We start from the raw sequence: 17,750 nt of genomic DNA, 5'->3' as shown, positions 1-17,750 counted from the left end.
GCTTGACAAGTGAATCTTTATAAAACCATCACATCTTGGTGTCCCTGCAGCTTTATTTAATTATATTTATAATTAATTAGACTGATTTATTAAACACTTAAAATATGCATTCTATAGGATTAAAAGAAAGTAGTAAACAGGCAAAGCAGCCATGTGGAAACCATTGGGAATATTAAAATACTCTGTAAAAAACAAACTACGGCACACTAATTCTGATTGATGAGCCCAAGAAATGGAGTTTTATGTGTATTTTAATGTTAGTTTTAAGAGGGGGAGGCTCAGAAATCTAACATCTCAAATGTAAAATGTCTGTCACAGATTCCTAGGATAGAACTGTGAAGCCAGAAATAATCGTACTTTCAAAAAGATGGAAAACTATGAAACAAAAATGGTGCAAAAAAAGATACCCACCTGAATTTATCCCTGTTCCTTTAAACCCATTTATTTACTTATTCATCCAATTACTTGAAAAATGTTTACTGAGCTTTTAAGAGTCCCCATATTCTGGATAAGTGAGTATGAAATAATCCCCTTAAGGAACTTCTAGCCTGGAGGGGAACATTGACAAGCCACCAGGTGCTCAACTCCTTGCCCAGAGCTTCTATGGGGACAAGCACAGGGTGCTATGGGAGCAGCTAGGAGAAGCAACTATTGCACTGTCCAGGAAGAACACACAGATCTTGACTCCTTACTGATTACTGGCTTTTCAGGTGGATAAAAGTGCATCAGGAACATTTTCTACCACTTTCCCTTGATGTTCGGTATCGTAACTCTGTAGCAGTGAATTGTGGGCAGGGCCTGTGTTTGAATGCATTCCTCCATACAACAGCATGCATATGATAACCACCTAATAAGTATTAATGGCATTAATAGTTATTTAGGCCACCAGGATGCCATTTTATGTCATGAAGCAGGAATTTAAGTAGTATGCTATGTTGGTGATTTAAGTGTCAAGGAAAAGAGCTAAATGCTAAAAGAATCTGGATTGTGTTGTTTCTTTTTCTTTTTTCTCTTTTTGTACCAGGGATTGAACCCAGGGGCACTTAGCCAGAGCACATCCCCAGCTCTTTTTTGTATTTTATTTGGAGGAAGGGTCTCCCTGAGTTACTTAGGGCCTCAGTAAATTGCTGAGGCTGGCTTAGGACCCACAATCCTCCTGCCTCAGCTTCCTGAGCCACTGGGATTACAGGTATGCACCACTGTCCCTGGCTTGGGTTGTTTGTTATGAAATAAATTTAGGCAGAACTGTTAAATTCAAAGTTCATTGGACATGACATTTGGGGGAGTCTTAACTGGCTCCATTCTTTGATCTCTAAATTAATGAAACGGGTTTATCCTGCCTCTTAACAGTCACACGTGGAAGTCCCTACAGACCAGAAACAATTGTGAGAGGTACACTGTCTCTGTAAGAAGCAGCTCATGTGATGGAACTGGACATATGCTCCCAGTGTGCAGGCGACAATCATATTGGTGACCTTTTAATTCAATGCCAACTAAGACTCACTTGGATGAAATAAAAATGTCCAGGACATTTTTAGGAGTGCTGGATTGAACCCAGAGTTTTGCATGCACTAATCACATGCTCTACTGCTTAGTTACCCCAGCCCCAAACTGGACATTCTTCATGGACCTGCAGACATCTATATTCACTGCCAAAGGATCACATAGGCATCAGGATCCTATCCCCCGTGATGGTGGAGATAGCAGTTAATTAAACCTAGTAACTATCAACTGATGAACTGTAGAAAAAAACACTTGGTACCTTCTTAAGCATGCTCAGCTATCATAAGCAAGAAAGAAGAAAAAAGAAATGAGAAGAAAATTTTATTAATAGAAATATTTTTTAAAAACTAATTTTTAACCAAGACAATATAAAGTAAGGAATCTTAAAATAAGTGTTTCAGGAACTGATTCTTTAAACTTTTACATTCGTAAATGCCTTTAAAAAATCATAGGGAATGACTCCATATGGGAGTCTGACACTTGCCCATGTGGATAGTGGGACTCTAATCTGCTAATCCTGGAAGTTGCTGTTAGTGGTGGAACAACTCAAGGTTGTGTTCCCAATTGTTTCAGGTGAGAACTTCTTTCTCCTGAAGAGTCTGCAGGTGAACTATGGGGTGGTGTTTTCTGTCACTGGGTATTAAGGATACCAGGGCCCTGTCAATCAATATGCCTGTCTTAATTATCTGCAACCAAGGATAAGCCCTCTTTTTAGAAATCTAAGAGAAATGCTTCATATAGCCACCATGGGGCAGTGAAATGCCATTAAAGGCAGCATTAGGGAAGAAAGGCTGCAGAACTTGAGTACTTGTTCTGAGCCCTGGAAACCTTGGCAGGGTCCTGTAGCAGGAGGCAAGGGCTGGAGAAGGAGCCTTTGCACAGAGCAGTCCCAGGTTTTCATCATTTCTGCCAGCCTCAGACTACTATAGCTTTTTGGAAGCTCATTTCCAGTCTGGCTCCCAACCGACTGCCTTTTCTTTTGTTAAGAATTCATAGAAATAACAAACTCATCTTTTGTCTCGGAGCATTCTTCCATGCAAATATACTCGTCATCCTTCTCTTGAGTTTATACATGAAGACAAACATTCAGAATATATATTTCCCTTTCTGAAAATATTTTGAAATGCATGTATTTTAATGTTTTCTTGAGAACCTGAGCATTAGTGATAAAGCTTAGCATGTAAAATTAATCTGAATTTCAGTACATTTGTATTTCCAATAATCCTCATGTCCTAGAAGTGCCTTGTAAATGGAATATAAAAAGTATTTTTCTCTGTGAACTAAATTGTAATACAGGAAAAGAAACAGAAGTGTGCTCACTTTTTTTTTTTTCCCCATCTCCATCTGAATCTTAATCACAATGGGAAACTAGAGTCAGCAAAATATGCAGTTCCTCAGCACTCAGAGGTTGGAGGTGGACAACATGTGGCATGCTGGATGTAATTTGGGCGGAGTCTCCACCTGCTAGTCTGCTCTACCCACTGCCTAGAGCTCTGGGGATGCTCAGTACTGTGGGTTGAATGAATACAAGGTGGAGCCAGACAGACATTTAAGTCTCACCTCTGCCATGTGCTACCTGTGTGCCCCTGCAGAAAGAGAGTCTGCCTTTTCTCACCTCTAAGTTGGAGACCCATGCCCAAGATACCTGTAAGTGTGAAAGAAGAGAACACGTCTCCAGCCTCTGACAGTGCTGAGGACAGAGTAAGGGACTTCAAACATGGGTGGTGGTGGTTACTACTGGATTAGTTTACATATGCATAAGAGGTCACAATATCTTCTCCCAAATCCAACGAGGGTAGAGTGTGTAAATGCTGTGTAAGCATTTACATTAGGAAAGCTATTTCCTCATGATGAAGGTCGGGAATAGTTAACAAATGGATGTTCTAGAAATTCTTTTTTCTAGAACTATCTAAAACTGTACTTGTGTAGATGTTTGTTTATTTCATGAAATGAATGGTAATGACCCTTGAAGGTCATCTGGCCTTATGAGCCTATGAATCTACTCATAGCACAGCCAGGGATGTGAGGTCAGACATGGAAATCTATTTCAGCATGCTTGCCAGCAAATGTCAAATGGAAGAGCAATCTGATGTTCTCATTTGTCACATTTCATTTTCTTCACATTGAGAAAAATTCTTCTAAAAGCAGAACGTGTTTACATTTGTCTTGCTCTGCCTAAAAGTTTAGACTGCTGACTGACCTAATTATTGGCTCAGTGGAAGTGCAAACCCACACATCTGTTCTTTTACTGTCATTCTGTTCAAACTGAAAGAATAATAAACAGAGATTGCAGTAGGAGAATCTGTTTGTATGGTGAAGAGTTTATAAAGCTCCACCTGGTAATCTCCTCTCCTGCTTCACTGGCAGGGGATGTGGGTTCTAGACCCTCAGCAGAGTTACCTTTTCTCGAACTGACTCTCCAGGAACCAGCTGAGGCTCGATGGTGATGAACAGGGTGATGTAGGAACCTTCACTTAAGCTTCGGACAGAATCAAAGCCTCGCTCGAGAATCATGTTTCTCTCCTTACTGTAGCCCAGGAGAACTGGGGGAATATCTATTTTAAATGTTCCATCGATCTGTGAAGAAAATATGACTTGGTAAGCATTCTGGCAGTTTTCCAACAGAAGTTCAAAGGCAAGTCTCATTATTAAATAAAAATCACTTAGACTGGCATTGGAAGCCCTCACATCTTTCTAGCCTTGTTTAGATGAAGTGCTGTCTCTTTCATGAATACTTTGTTATCTCTACCACCTTTATGTATAGTTTATTTCATTTGTTATATTATGGTTTTCTGCTAGATTTTATAGTTGTGTGCACATTTGTCATATTCTTCTAGATAATTACTCCCTGCGATATTTTCCCTCTTTTTTTCTTAAATCATCTTTCTCTGACATGTGGAAGTGTTCTGTGTACACATTAGGTGGCCAATAAATGTGGGCTGAATGATTGATCAGCCACTTATCAAGAACTAACTTATGTAGTGTTTCAAAAGCCAGGACTTTCTCACTCTCGTAAAGTCAAAGCAGCAACGACTTTATTGAAGACTAATGCTACAGAATTATTAAGTTTGCAGAGAATCCAATTTTTCTTTCAGTCTTTAGTGACATTTATATCTTAGGAGAAATGAAGAACTTAAAATATGAACAACCTGAATAGAACTTTTTGGGTTGAATTGAATAGGCTCTTATTTATTATTCTCCTTATACTAACAGAGTTCACCAAAGCCTATATCTAATCAGATGATAGAGTAGGGGGTGGACAGGTAAACAATCACATAAAAAGTATAGATGAAATAATAGCACATTTTTTCTGTACAACAGGTAGATGATGCAGGAAGGAATGAGTACTATCTTAAAATATTCAAAGTGGGGACTGGGGTTATGGCTCAGAGGTAGAGTACTCACGTAGCATGTGTGAGGCACTGGGTTCGAGCCTCAGCACCACATAAAAATAAAATAAAGATATTGTGTCCACCTATAAACTAAAAAGTAAATTTAAAAAAAAATTTCAAAAATAAGGATTTACGACAGGGTTTTTCAACCTGGGTGCTGTTGACACTGGGGGCCAGATCACTGTTCTGGAGGGCTGTCCTGTGCATTCAGGTGTTTGGCAGCATCTTGGGTCTCTGTACACTAGATGCCATAACAACCTCTGCCACACTTAAGCATGGAATTTGGAGTCAGACAAAATATTTTAAGAGACAAATGTAATGAAATAAATCTCCAAGATATAATGAAGCATATAAACCAAAACATTGACTAGTTCTTTCTCCTCTACCAATCCTAGCATGTTGGAAGTCATTAAAAGGTGGATACCAACTGTGCTGTAGGCTTTGTGATTTGAGTAAGTTAATGAACTGCTTCATTTCTTCATCTTCGAAATGGGACTAGTGATGCCAGAGGCGTGGTAAGGCTTAATCAAGGTTACATATAAACAATGGTATGCATTGTGCACCCAGGATAGTTACCGAATCAGGATTCGTCTTGTAGCTCCAGAGAAAAGAACCAGGGCCTAAAGATGGGAAGTCCAGGGAAGGACACGGATTATGGCACAGTGCAAGGGAAATCTCCATGGCAGAGCATGGGAAAGAGAACAGACTGCTTCAGGGTATTGAAGGTCTTGTCAGTGAGCTCCAGGGGCATAGCAGAACCTCAACATCACCAAGGTAGGCCAAGGAGAGTTTTGAGTAACTGCTTCTGCATATCTTCCAAATATGAAATTCAGCAAAGCCAAATGTTATGGATAGTTTGATTTGTAAAAATGATGTGCTCTTTCTTTTTTTCTTTTTAAATTTAAAATCTATTCCAAGAGGAAAATGTAAATTCTTTTTTTTTTTTTTAGGTAAAAGATCATTTTATTAATATTTCCTTAAAATAGTTATAATTTATTCTTTTTAAAAATTCATTCATTCATTTGTTCTAATTTGTTATACATGACAGCAGATTGCATATCAATTCATAGTATACATGTGGAGCACAATTTTTCATTTCTCTGGTTGTACACAAATTAGAGTCATTTAATTTGTGTCTTCATACATGTACTTAGAGTAATTATGTCCATCTCATTTCACCATCTTTTCTACCCTCATGCCTCCTCCCCTTCTCTCCCTCCCCTTTGCCCTAAATTCTTTGGGCCAGCATACCACTGCAACATGAGCTATAGACTGCTCCTTTTTCCCAGAGACAACTGCAATTCCAGTTGATGCTTGAGACTGCAACCAATCCAAGCCTCCCAGACTAGAGTTTGGGTCTTGGTCTTGCTCGAGTCTGTGGCCTAGGCAGCATTTGTTCTGTGTGGTCATTGCAGTGGCTCATGGGCTCCTGTTGCTGTGGATTTAATACTGGGATGTCAAAGAAATTTCAGAATCTTTAACTGTCCCAAATTACAGCTACTAAGTCATTCAGGAGTTGCCAACCTAATGAGTGCCTTAAGCAAAATGACTAACTCTGAAGAAGGGAGCCTTTGTGGAGCATGCTTGTGCTCATGGATTTTCATGTTTTAAATAATGTGCACTCGCAAAACTATTAATGTACGCACTTCATTAAATGGGTCCTCAACTGTCCTGATTGTTTCCTTCAAATTACTTTTAGGCACCATCCATTTCATTTTTATCATTTTGACAAATCTCCACTTTGTCCCACCTTCACTTCTGTTGAAATGTTTAAAAAATTCTCAGATTTGAATAGTCCTACAGTAACTGCAAATTCTGAGGAACACAGAAGTTTAATAAGCCATGCAAGTCTGAAGGCAAATCAATGACTTCATACAGTGATTTTCTTCTTTCCAAGGGGTTTGCACATATATTCTCTGTGTTGAGATTTTCACAGGAAAAAATGGTTTGAGCTATGCCTTTTTCTCATGGAACCCTGACTTTAGGTACTTACCCTTGCTTGGAAATATATAGTGCTAAATGGAATCTTCACGCATCCCAGCCAGTGTCTCTCAATACGGGTATGGATTCCACTTCCCCTTTCACGGTCGTCCTAAAGGACACGTGGGAAGTAATAATTGTTTAAGAACTCCAGACACTCATTTAATTAATATGACAGCAGGAGAGCAGCAGGATTTTAGCTGAAAGTTTGTGGACCTGGGTTATACAGACTTAATCAAGTTCTGGCTCAGACACTTTATTAAGTGGCCCTAGGAAAGCCATTTAGTTTCTGGGAACTTTAGTTTTCTCATCAATGAACTGGAGATTTCATGATCTACTTCATAGGGTTATTTCAGAATTGAATAAGACAGTGCATGCAGAGCACTAATAAAATTTCTGCAAAGCAAATACTCAGCTGATAATTTAAAAAGCTAGTTCTCTTCCCCATCTCTTTTCCCCCAATTATATGTGTCAAGTTTCAAACATTTCAAACCCAAGGAAGATGGAAATTGTGCTTAGGACTTATGTAGAGGGTAGAAGGTTTGCCAAGAGCAGAGTTAAGATGGTTTCCTTTAAACTGAGAACTTACCTCTGAGACATCGTATAGTACTTCATCGAAAATATTAATAAACACATCATCTTTCACTGACTGTAAACTCGCTGTGCTGTAATCCCCATTAGGGGCCCTGCAAAATAACATGTCAACAGGGACTATGAAAGTAGGCAGCATAGAAATTATGAGCACTCAAATGTCAACATTTGAACAACACCCAAGTGGGAGCACAGGAGTGGGGATTAGAAGCCGTGCTGTCGTTTCAAGGATTTATCTCAGTCAGGGATGCTGCCATGTTATACCTACACTCCAATGCAGAGAGCCCTCGACTGGAGGCTCTGTGCCCATCCAAACCCTCTGCTGGCTCTTCCTAGTGAGGCTATAAGCTTTGCAATGAGTTATTCTGTGTTTTTTTTTTTTTTATTTCTTTCTTTGTTATTTTTAGATATACATGACAGTATATGTGTATTTTGACATACTGTAGGGCTATAACTTACTCTGATTAGGATCCTATTATTGTGGTCATACATGATGTGGAGTTACACTGGTCGTGTATTCATGTATGAACGTTGGAAAGTTATGCCCCATTCATTCTATTATCTTTTCTGTTCCCATTCCCCCTCCCTCAAAGAGTCATCTTGGCAGGATTGTGGTGGCTCACTGTCCAGCTACAAGGCCTCCAGAGGTTTTGGAGTTGGTTGTGGGCTTCCTAAGCATCTTAGGAGGGTGCATCTCCTGGGAAACCACTGGAGTGTAAGCCTGCTGTTGAATGGTCCCGCTGCCCACTCCCTGGAACATGGCGTGGCTGGAGGCCGGGTACCACAGGTGTTTTGCTAAGCAATTGCCTTTAATCCTTCTTGTTCCTTTTGCTCACTCCCTGTATCATAGTGGTATCTTCCCCCTGTCCTGGCTTAACTAGTTGTAATCCCTGCTCTGCCTCTAATCTACTATGTGGTTTTAAGTAAGTTACCTCCCCTCTGTGGCTTTTAGTTTCTTCTCCATAAAAGCAAAGGGTTGGATTAGATGATCATTTCAAGTGCTAAAATAATAATCTTTTAAATATCTAAAATTCTTTGACCAAAGTTCTGGAATGCTTGTGTGGTTTTGGTGAGGGAGAAAGTGTCATTTATGGGAACTAGGGAGTTTCAGATTCACTTTAGGAGAGGACATGAGGAAGAAAGGAAAAGCAGTTTAGGGCTGGTGGTGTGAGGGGATGAGAAAATTTGAGCTGTAAGAAGCCAGAACCTGGAGGGAAGTAGAGTGTCTCAACACTGACCCGGGTTTCCCAACTCTGACATCTTTCCACTTTTATTCTTGAACGCAGTCAGCCGTGGGTCCCAGGGGAAAACCGTGGCACTTGGCATCTGGAGCTTACCAGCTACAAACTTTTTGCCTTAGTCTTTTCTTGCTGGGTCTCTGTTTCCTTTGCATTTTTTCAAAATATCCAACAGTTCTTTAAAGAGGAACATATGCTTACCTAAAGGGAAGTTCGAGTTCTTCATTCCAGCTGGGATTCGGCCCTTCAGCGGTTGTCGTGTGGCAAATTGTTCGTTGAAAAGAGACTTCTACAAAAGGACGCACTAAAACCTTTAATAAAAGCAAGAACAAATCCTGAGTCCATCGTGGGTAGATGAATTATTTAGTCCTTAGTAGTGGTTGGCTATGCTTAATCAATAGTATGTTTTGAAAGAACATGAAGCAGAGGCAGGACTGTCCATCAAGTTGGCTCTTAAAACCTGACGGGCAGGACTGGAAGCTGAACCCGGCATAGGGGCCTCTCACCTGGCCGAGGGCATAGTCGGGGCTGTGGGCCGGGCTGTGTGTGCTCGGGGAGGCAACATGCTTTTCACTGAAAGCCCTGGAGGACCTTGAGGGCGGCTGGAATTTACTAGGAGGGAAAAGGTAAGAAAGAAAGAAGTGATACGAGGAGTTATCATTTAATTCTACTGAGAATATGGTCTCCTTCAGAGATGTGAGCCCTGGTGGCTGTGGTGACAGCCCTTGTCCCTGAGCTTGATCAAACTTCAGAAGGCTAGGTACGCTCTGATCCTCCCGGGCGACCTGGTGGTTATGAGGGCCCTCCCCAGATTCCATTCCCAGGCCTGCATGTCTGACTGAGAACAGAGGAAAAATGTTCCTTCTCTCTCCTCCCCTCCCAGGGCCTGCCTGAGTAGGGACCTGACTTTTCCCCCAGAAATGAGAGCCTGTCCCTCTGGGTAAAAGAATCTGACCAGAAAGTCCCTCCTCCATCCGGTTCCAGTTCTTTCCACTGTATTTTCTCTGAACCTGTAATCTCCAATGGCCAGAGCTACCTGCCCCAGGCAAGGCCTGTCAAGCCTCACTGGGAAAGGGAGGCTGGGGGACTCCTAATTGCAGTGAGGACCAATGGGTCTTGTCCCTTTCTCTCTATGGCTTCATTCTTAAAAGAAACGAAGATCATCTCTAGAAAGCCTCTTCCAGATACCTCCCCACACCATCCTAACATCCCACTTGCATATCTATACTGAATTTTAGGGTTTGCCAATTATTGTGCATTCATTACTGAACAAAGCACAAACTGTCTCTATCAGACCCTCACCTTTTCAGAGTTAAGTTTTCAGACATTCTATGAGACAGTGTAAGTGGAACATTTAACAGCACAGCTCTTCTTCCTCTTTGAAAACCATCAGTTATGTTATTAAAAAGAAAGAAAGAACCCATTTGTTTAGCACATACTCTATTTTAGGCCTTATGTCTGCCTCAGGATGAAAAATCCAATAGGAGAGGTCAGTTCAGACTACAATGGTAGGCAGGCAGGTAAACAAGCAATCTCAATAAAGTGACTGTAGCCATGGGCATGGGCTGTAGGAGCACAGAGAAGGAAGTGGAAAATCCTGGTTGGTTGGATGCCAGGGAGGGGGTAAAGATTTGGGCAGGTTTCATGGAAGAGTTGATGTCTGTACTGTCTGGATACATCCTCATTGAAATGCAGAGCATGAGGGAACAATGGTGTATCCTAGAATTATCTGAATGAACAATTTAATATTTCAAAATATTATGTAGAGACCAAAAATAACAAAAAATGCCTCTATGTTCTTAAAAAACAAACAGAGCAAACACCTGTAAGCTCTTTATGTGTGGGTTTTCACCCCACAGTCAGTCAGTCAGTATACTATGTTTTGAAAGAACATGACTTCCTCAAGCTTTGAGGCAGTCAGGGTGGCTCGGGAAAGTGAGGCCCTGGCAGGTTCAGGACTCAGGTGGACACTTACAAGGAGCAGAGCCATGAGCCTGGATATCAACAGATGTATGGTAATAGGTTGGAGAATAGTTTTGTGAAGAAGACAGGGTGCAGCAGCGAGTGAGCACATGGAGTGCTGGAGAAACGAAGAATTGCAGGAGGAAAAAGCGAGGCCAGCAGCTGGCCTGGCGCTCTCCTGTGGAATCAGATGGTGCCAAGTGACCGCGGCCAAGCCTCTGGCATCCCCTTCCATTTCCCTCTAATGAATGGAGATGGAAGAGCAGTTTAAGCGTTAGCTTAGTGTGGAACTGCTCCTGTGGAATGGACAATGTATTCCTTCTTCCGTGACACTGGAAAGGGCACCAGCAAAAAGAAGGTATAACTCTTGGACCTTTATCTGCTCTGCAAAGGCATCAGAAGCTCAGGCTCATCTCACATAAGCTTCTGATGGTTGGGGGCTCCCTGCTGCCCCCAGGATAGTGGCCATGGTAGTCCTAACTCAGTCCTCTGAACAGGTAGGAAGGAAAAACTGTGAGCTGACGCTTCTGGTGTATCTGCCAGCTGGCACTCTCTTCTGTGACCCTGCCTCTGGCTGTAGGTGACTATGCCATGGATGGACACCTGACCCCAGTTAGCACCTTCAGACTCTGTCCTGAGGGTGTGAGGCTTAGCTTGGGGTACCCTGGCTGTAGGGACACTGCCTTCACGTGAGAGTGAAGCAGAGGGAAGCGGCGAGGGGGACGGTGGAGCCTCGGGGAAAACCATCTTACTCCTTGGGGGGCCACCGTGCTGTTCAGCTGTCCCTCTTGTCCATTCTATGAGATGTTCTTCCCAGTCCCACTGAGGCCCTCCTTAACCTGAATTGACTCTTACATCCCAGGACAGGCCATGGCTTCAACCAGAGCTCCCAGGCCCGCTGAGTAGAACCCATGTTAAGAACAAGAGTGAGCATCCTCCATAAGCTCGCCTTAGCGGGGCTCCCACGCCTTCCGTCCCAGGGGGACAGGAGACTCTCACCTTGCCGGGGGCTTCCTCACTGGAATGTCATACGCCCGCACAATGTTCACCAGCAGCTTGATGTCTCCATCTGACAGGTTCTGGGCGGTCACCTTCTTCCGCCCTTTTCTCCTTGGCCTCAGTGGCCGCTTTTGTTCTGCCAGCTTGAAAAGGCTCAGGCCCAAAATGCTAATGGTTACAGAGCAGGATTAGGACTCAAAGGAAAAGAAAGGTCTGGAAAACTAGGGGATGACTCTCCCAACTCTGCCCCAAGGTTTCTCACAGGCCTCTGGAAACTGTCCTATTCAGGGTGGTTGGAAGAGTCTAGAAATTCTGCCCATCCACTGCATGGATTGCTGAACTTTTTTTTTCAGCTGCTACTCCGCAGAGGAAGAAAAGCCATGTCCTGGCCCCCGCCTGCCCTCCTGCCTGGCTGTCTACCTTGCTCACCTGCCAGACCCCCAAACGCACCCCTGTACTCCCCCACCCTCACCTTTGCTCCTGCCTTCCCTCCTCAGGGCCAATATCACTCAGCTGGAGGGACTCCCTGTGCACCCTCTGTCAGCATTATTAAGTGCTCCACCCACAGGAGACAGTGCACACAGCCTTTGGCAGTTCTGGGGACCTCTCACTGTCTGAGTTTAGACAGAACTGGGCGTGAATCCTGGCTCTACTCCGCACCCTAGGGCAAATTATTTCACCTCTTTAAGTCTTTGTTTTATCCTCTGTAAATGAGCATAATCATCCCCACCACTTGGAGTGGCTGAGGGGATGAAGCAGGAGGGGTGTGAAGCACCTGGCACTGATCTAGCACTCAGTAGGTCTCTAAAATGCCACTGCTGGGATGAGGACAGGGACTGACGCTAAGTGATTTCAGGAGGAGGAGGTGGAGGGGGGGAGAGAATCCTTCCCTTATCAATCTCTCCTGATCACTGAGATGATCATCAATAAGCACTTCCAGGAAGATAAAAGCAGCAGCATGGTCCCAGAACCATGGGAGAAAAGTGCACAGAGCAACATAAGTTCTTGCTCAGAGACTGAACAGAAACAAGATGTGACTGTGTCTGGAAGTGGACATTAATGACTATGCCAGAGGCCACAGAACAAAGCCTCCTGTGCAGAGCCAGCCAGGGGCTCATGGATCTCAGCCTCACTGCTCAGAATTGAGCTGGCAGAGCAGTCTCTTGAGCGGTCCCCTTTTTGGATGGGGGCCTGCAACTCTCGCCTGGCATTACTGGTGGCTCACATAGGCAATCCCAAAGGGTTTCCAGGAGCTGGTCCATTTGTTCTCCAGGGTCCTGCACAGCATAGGGACCCTCTATGAACCTATTAAGCCCTTCTATGTGTCAAGGACAGTGCTAGGACCTTGCCTATGATGTACTTATTCTTGAAATAAAATATTTACCCCATTTTTCAGATGAAACTGGAGGCTCTGGGAGATGTTATGATTTGCTGAAGGCCTTTCGGGAGGGGGCTGGGGTTCCAACTCAGGGCATTGATGATAGAGCCCACCTTCCGGGGGACGCCTGTCTAACCCAGACTCAGGGCCTCAGAGACACAGCCTTGCCGGGCATCCTGACATGGTACTTCCCTTCCCTTATCAATGCTTCCTCCCTCTGAGTGACTCCTCCTGAGGCTTTGATCCTCCACAACTGTTGGTCGGGGGCATCCCATGACTGGGACCGCTACATACTGAGACATTCTAGTTTAAAGCCAAGAACAAACTGAAATTAAAAAAAGGAAAAAAAAAAAAAAAAGAAAGAATGAACATACCCCGAGCCTTCAGAACTTAATGCAGAAAGTAAAGCAGAAAAAAAGAAAGAAAAACAGCATGAAAAATCACCATCTGTTCTAAGTGACATTTTTATGACCACAACATTCAATGACAGGACTCTGTAGAGAGAGGGGTTTCCATGTGAATTTTGGCAGACACCATCTCTCTTCTGTCCATGGATGACAGTGGAGGGGGCTGCCTTTCTACCAGTCAGATAGGGGAGAGGAAGGACATGCACAGGGAATGACCTTTTTAGGAGATTAAATTGAACCACAGAAAAAGTCATGTTAATGTCCCCATAAGACCACCTTTCACCTTTTATGTGCCCACCCTAGCTGAGACCTTTCAAGATTATTCTAAAAATAAGGAGTTGACCAAGCAAATAGTCAGTTCCCAACTTCCATTTTTCCCTGATGTCCTTTGTCCTCCCAGTGGGGTGCCTGAGCCAGACCCAGACTCGGGAGCCTCTGAGGGTGAGGTGGCAGCCACTTCCATGGCCTTGTGATGGAGAGATTCTGGCCTAGGAGGTTAGGCAAGCAGAGGAGAACCTGCAGGAGGGTCTTGGAGGCAGTGGAGGTGAGATGGGCTGTACTGGGACACCACGGGAGAGCCTAGGGTGACTTGTCCCAGCAGGGATCCCTCGGACATAACCAGGTTTCCAGCACAGTGCTGGGCCATGCCTACCACATAATGATCAAAAGCTGTGGTATGACACCTTTTATCTAACAGAATAAAAACAAAGATTTTATAGGAAGTAATAATAATGGCTTTGATGATTTTTACCTGATATTGGGAACTTCTTCTTCGACTACCAAATCAGTAAGGAGAAAATGGTGTTTCGCAACCAGGAAACGATTTATCACCGAGTCTCTAACCTAGGGAAAGAATTCAGCTTTATTTAAAACGTTCTAATTTAAATGTCATTGTTCACTCCAGCACTCCTCCCAGTCTTTGCCTTAGGTCACCTCATCCCTCCCCCACCCCAGCTGTGACTCTCTTTGCTGTGCAGCTGGCGCTTGCTGGCAGCTCTCTAGTTCCCCCTAGACTGTCTCCTTAAAGGCAGAGGTTTTCTGTTTTGTTCACTGTTGTGACATTTTCAGGAGCTGGAAAAGCTCTGGATACAAAAGATAGGTAACACATTCTTCCACCAAAATTCTACTATCACAAAAAATAAAAACAGGAACAGTCTGCAGCACACACAGTTCAGAGCTGATTCTGAAGTCCTTTCCTTACTCAAAATGATGCATGTTCTAATTTAAATAGAGACCTCAGGAGCCAGGAGGGCAGCTCAGTGGTGGAGGGCTTGCGCTGACCCAGCATGTAAGAGGCCCTGGGTTTGATCCCTAGCACTGTAAAAAAGTTAAATAAATGAAAATAAATGCATAAAACTTTAATAAGATAAAGGACCTCTAAATGCCATAAATTTTATCTTTCTTTTTTTGTGCATGAGCTATAGAGTAGATAATGGGAGAAATGTATTCATTGAAGGAAGGAAAGAAAAGAAAAAAGAAAGGAAAAAGATTAAATGATATTTCAACTTTAATTTTTGTTTTCTGGTGAGCAAGGCACTTAGCATGTGATTTTTTTAAAAATATTTTTTTTAGTTGTAGATGGAGACACATCTTTATTTTTTTATTTTTATGTAGTGTGAGAATCAAATCCAGTGCCACATACTTGTTAGGCGAGCACTCTACCACTGAGCCACAACCCCAGCCCTTAGCATGTGATTTTTAAACTTGTTTATTTTTTTTCTGATCATAATGATAATCATTGTAATGCAATATAACATAAATGTAAACATTCAAATATTTGAAAACACATGACTGAGAAATTTAGTCTCTTGTTGTTATCTCCATTTAAGATAATCACTGATAATAAACCATGACATATCATACTGGTTTCATATATACAAAAGGTGAAGATAATTGTAGGGCACATACTTTTATTTATGTGGCTTGCACAAGATGGCATAGTCATTTATAAGAACAGAGAACCTCCCATTCCAGAATGCTGGCTCTCTCCCCCTGTGAAACCTGTTTTAAGTGATTTTTCTTACCTGCTGGAGGTACTTGGCTACAATGGCCCTATGGGTGTCTATATGGTCCTTGGTTTCAATTACATTTCTGTCTTGTAACCGCTTCTCATATTCCTAAAATTAAAAGGACATGATGATTTTAAGATTTTAAAGTACTCTCTGATGCTCTCCTTGGAATTAGGAAATTATTTATCTCATGTAGTTCAAGTCATAAATTATGAATCCAAATGTTTCTTTCATCTTCCTCCTAAGTTTTGGTTCAGAACTGATCTTGGGTGCAGAGTCCAGGATTCCAGGTCAGTTGGTTAAGCTGCCTTATCAAAAGAGGAGACTTCAAGGCAGTGTTTAAAAGTTCAAGTGCTCATGCAGGGAGGCTTAGAGACCACAGAACAGAGAAAGTAGTCAGAATTCAAGACGCTAAACTCATCAAGCAAGTTAACCAAACTCATGCTTAAGTTTTGCTTTATCCATTTTAAGTAAAGCAATTCTGAAAATAATGAGAAACCCCAGTGAAAATATTGTCCCTTCCTGTGACATCTGGCTGCCCTGATGGGTCAACCATTCTGAGGAGGGCAGGGGTTTGCTTTGGTGACATCAGGTAGGGCTTTTCCCCTTTTCTGTCAATTATGTATGTGTCCTGGGAACTTCCATGTTCTCCCTCATGCCCAGTGTTGGTGACAGTTGAAGGCCCATTGGTGGCTTCCAATCCAGATCCCAACACAGAGTTATTCCCCAACACTTCTGAACTTGGGATAGGAGGACATGCCTCCCTTTCTGCGGGCTGAAGCCATCAGATGTGATCATGTGGCTAAACAGAGGAAAGCTATCTGCTTATTGGGGGTAGGAAGCCATTGCACCAGAAGCCCAGACAGACTGCAGAAGCATCCTGGCAGCAGGCAGGCCCCACATCTGGGGCTCTGGGGCACAGATGGATTCCTGCGGCTCCTGTATCTTCGGATGGCTAACCCTGTTTTGGGGTTTCATTGTTCAGCAGACTCCCCGGTTGATGCCTGAGGTGGTTCATAATTGGGTTTCTATCCCTTAGGATCACAAATCCAAACTAAGGAACCAAATAACTAAGAACCAAGTAACCAGATGCATCCTCCAGGAATAATTTCTGCAGAAAAAAATCACAATGGTATTAATTTTTAGTTTTTCTCCACCCATCTCATCAAATACAAACTCATCTTTTTACCACTGGCCTGCTCCTTCTACACAGCCTGTGTCCTAAAATTTCTCTAAAGCTCCTCCATCACAGCCCCTGCCTTTGCCATCTGCATCTGCTAAGCCTCTGTTCCTACTCTTGTCCTTGACCAGGGTTCAGATTTGGCCCATCTCCTCTGTTCCTTCCTGCCCCACCCAACCCAGTCTGCCCAAAACCTACCCATTCAGGCTTCCCTGGGGCATTTTACACTGTGCCTGGGACAGGGTGCTTGGCAGCTACCTCCTGCATTAAAACAGAACTGAATTCCTGGCCAGGGCAGGGATAACCACCTTAACCCCTAGTTCATCTTTCAGCTTTACAGTTCTAAACCTAGACAGTTCAACCCCATGACTCAGATTCCTGGTTACTGGTTATTTTACATATCACTACAATGAGGCAAATAAATTATTTAAATATCAAATTCAAGAAAATTAATGGTCAGGTTACATATAAAAGTATTATATAAGATAAAATCATATTGCTTTTGAGAATTTAATAAGGAGAAGAAAGTTCATTTATAACATTACACTAAGAGGCATACCAGATATTTTATTATTTTACTAACCCTTCTTAGGAAACTTTTTACCTGGAATATTTTTTCCATAATTTCTCGGTCATATACTGGAATTTGCTTATAATTTCGGAATTCTGGCACCTCTTGGTTTCTAAGACAAAGAAGCCTGAAACGTTTGGATCGATTTAATTCCTCATCTGAGACAAAGTTAAATTCCTGTTGTAGCTGTTCCAGTCGAAAGAAATCAGGGACATAGGATTCACCACTGGTAGCCACCTATGGAAACCAGAAAATGCACAACTAGGCCATGTGACAGGTGGATTTCCCCTGAAGAAACCTAGCACTGAATTTTGGGAGACATTTAACAGTTTCAGATGGGCAGATTCAAAAGACAAAATCCTTTGAAAAAGAGAAAATAAAATCTTTCTTTAGGGTCTGGGCAGAGCTACAGGAAGAAGTAACAAGAAGCAGCTTGTATCATTGCAGGTGGCTGTGTGGCGGGCCAAGTGTTTCTGAGCAGCCATGCTTTTCCTCACTACTGCATTATGAGCATGGCCATGGTGTCTCACAGCTAGGGAA

General features: G+C 42.8%; 1 protein-coding gene across 2 annotated transcripts in view; it reads right to left on the bottom strand.

The window, feature by feature from the left end:
- CC2D2A (coiled-coil and C2 domain containing 2A) overlaps positions 1–17,750 on the bottom strand; it is a 101,895-nt gene that overhangs the window by 18,344 nt on the left and 65,801 nt on the right. For both annotated transcript variants that reach the window (XM_081303863.1, XM_081303864.1), the window contains 9 exons: positions 17,244–17,447; positions 15,475–15,567; positions 14,202–14,293; positions 11,666–11,833; positions 9,211–9,316; positions 8,906–9,015; positions 7,465–7,561; positions 6,889–6,987; positions 3,904–4,080 (listed from right to left, as the gene is read on the bottom strand). In XM_081303863.1, the coding sequence (XP_081159989.1) occupies positions 3,904–4,080; positions 6,889–6,987; positions 7,465–7,561; positions 8,906–9,015; positions 9,211–9,316; positions 11,666–11,833; positions 14,202–14,293; positions 15,475–15,567; positions 17,244–17,447 (1,146 nt within the window). The remainder of the gene's footprint in view (positions 1–3,903; positions 4,081–6,888; positions 6,988–7,464; positions 7,562–8,905; positions 9,016–9,210; positions 9,317–11,665; positions 11,834–14,201; positions 14,294–15,474; positions 15,568–17,243; positions 17,448–17,750) is intronic.

Source organism: Spermophilus citellus (genome assembly GCF_964194105.1).
Source record: "Spermophilus citellus genome assembly, chromosome: 8".
Lineage (NCBI taxonomy): Eukaryota > Metazoa > Chordata > Mammalia > Rodentia > Sciuridae > Spermophilus > Spermophilus citellus.
This window is presented reverse-complemented; position numbering and strand designations above follow the sequence as displayed.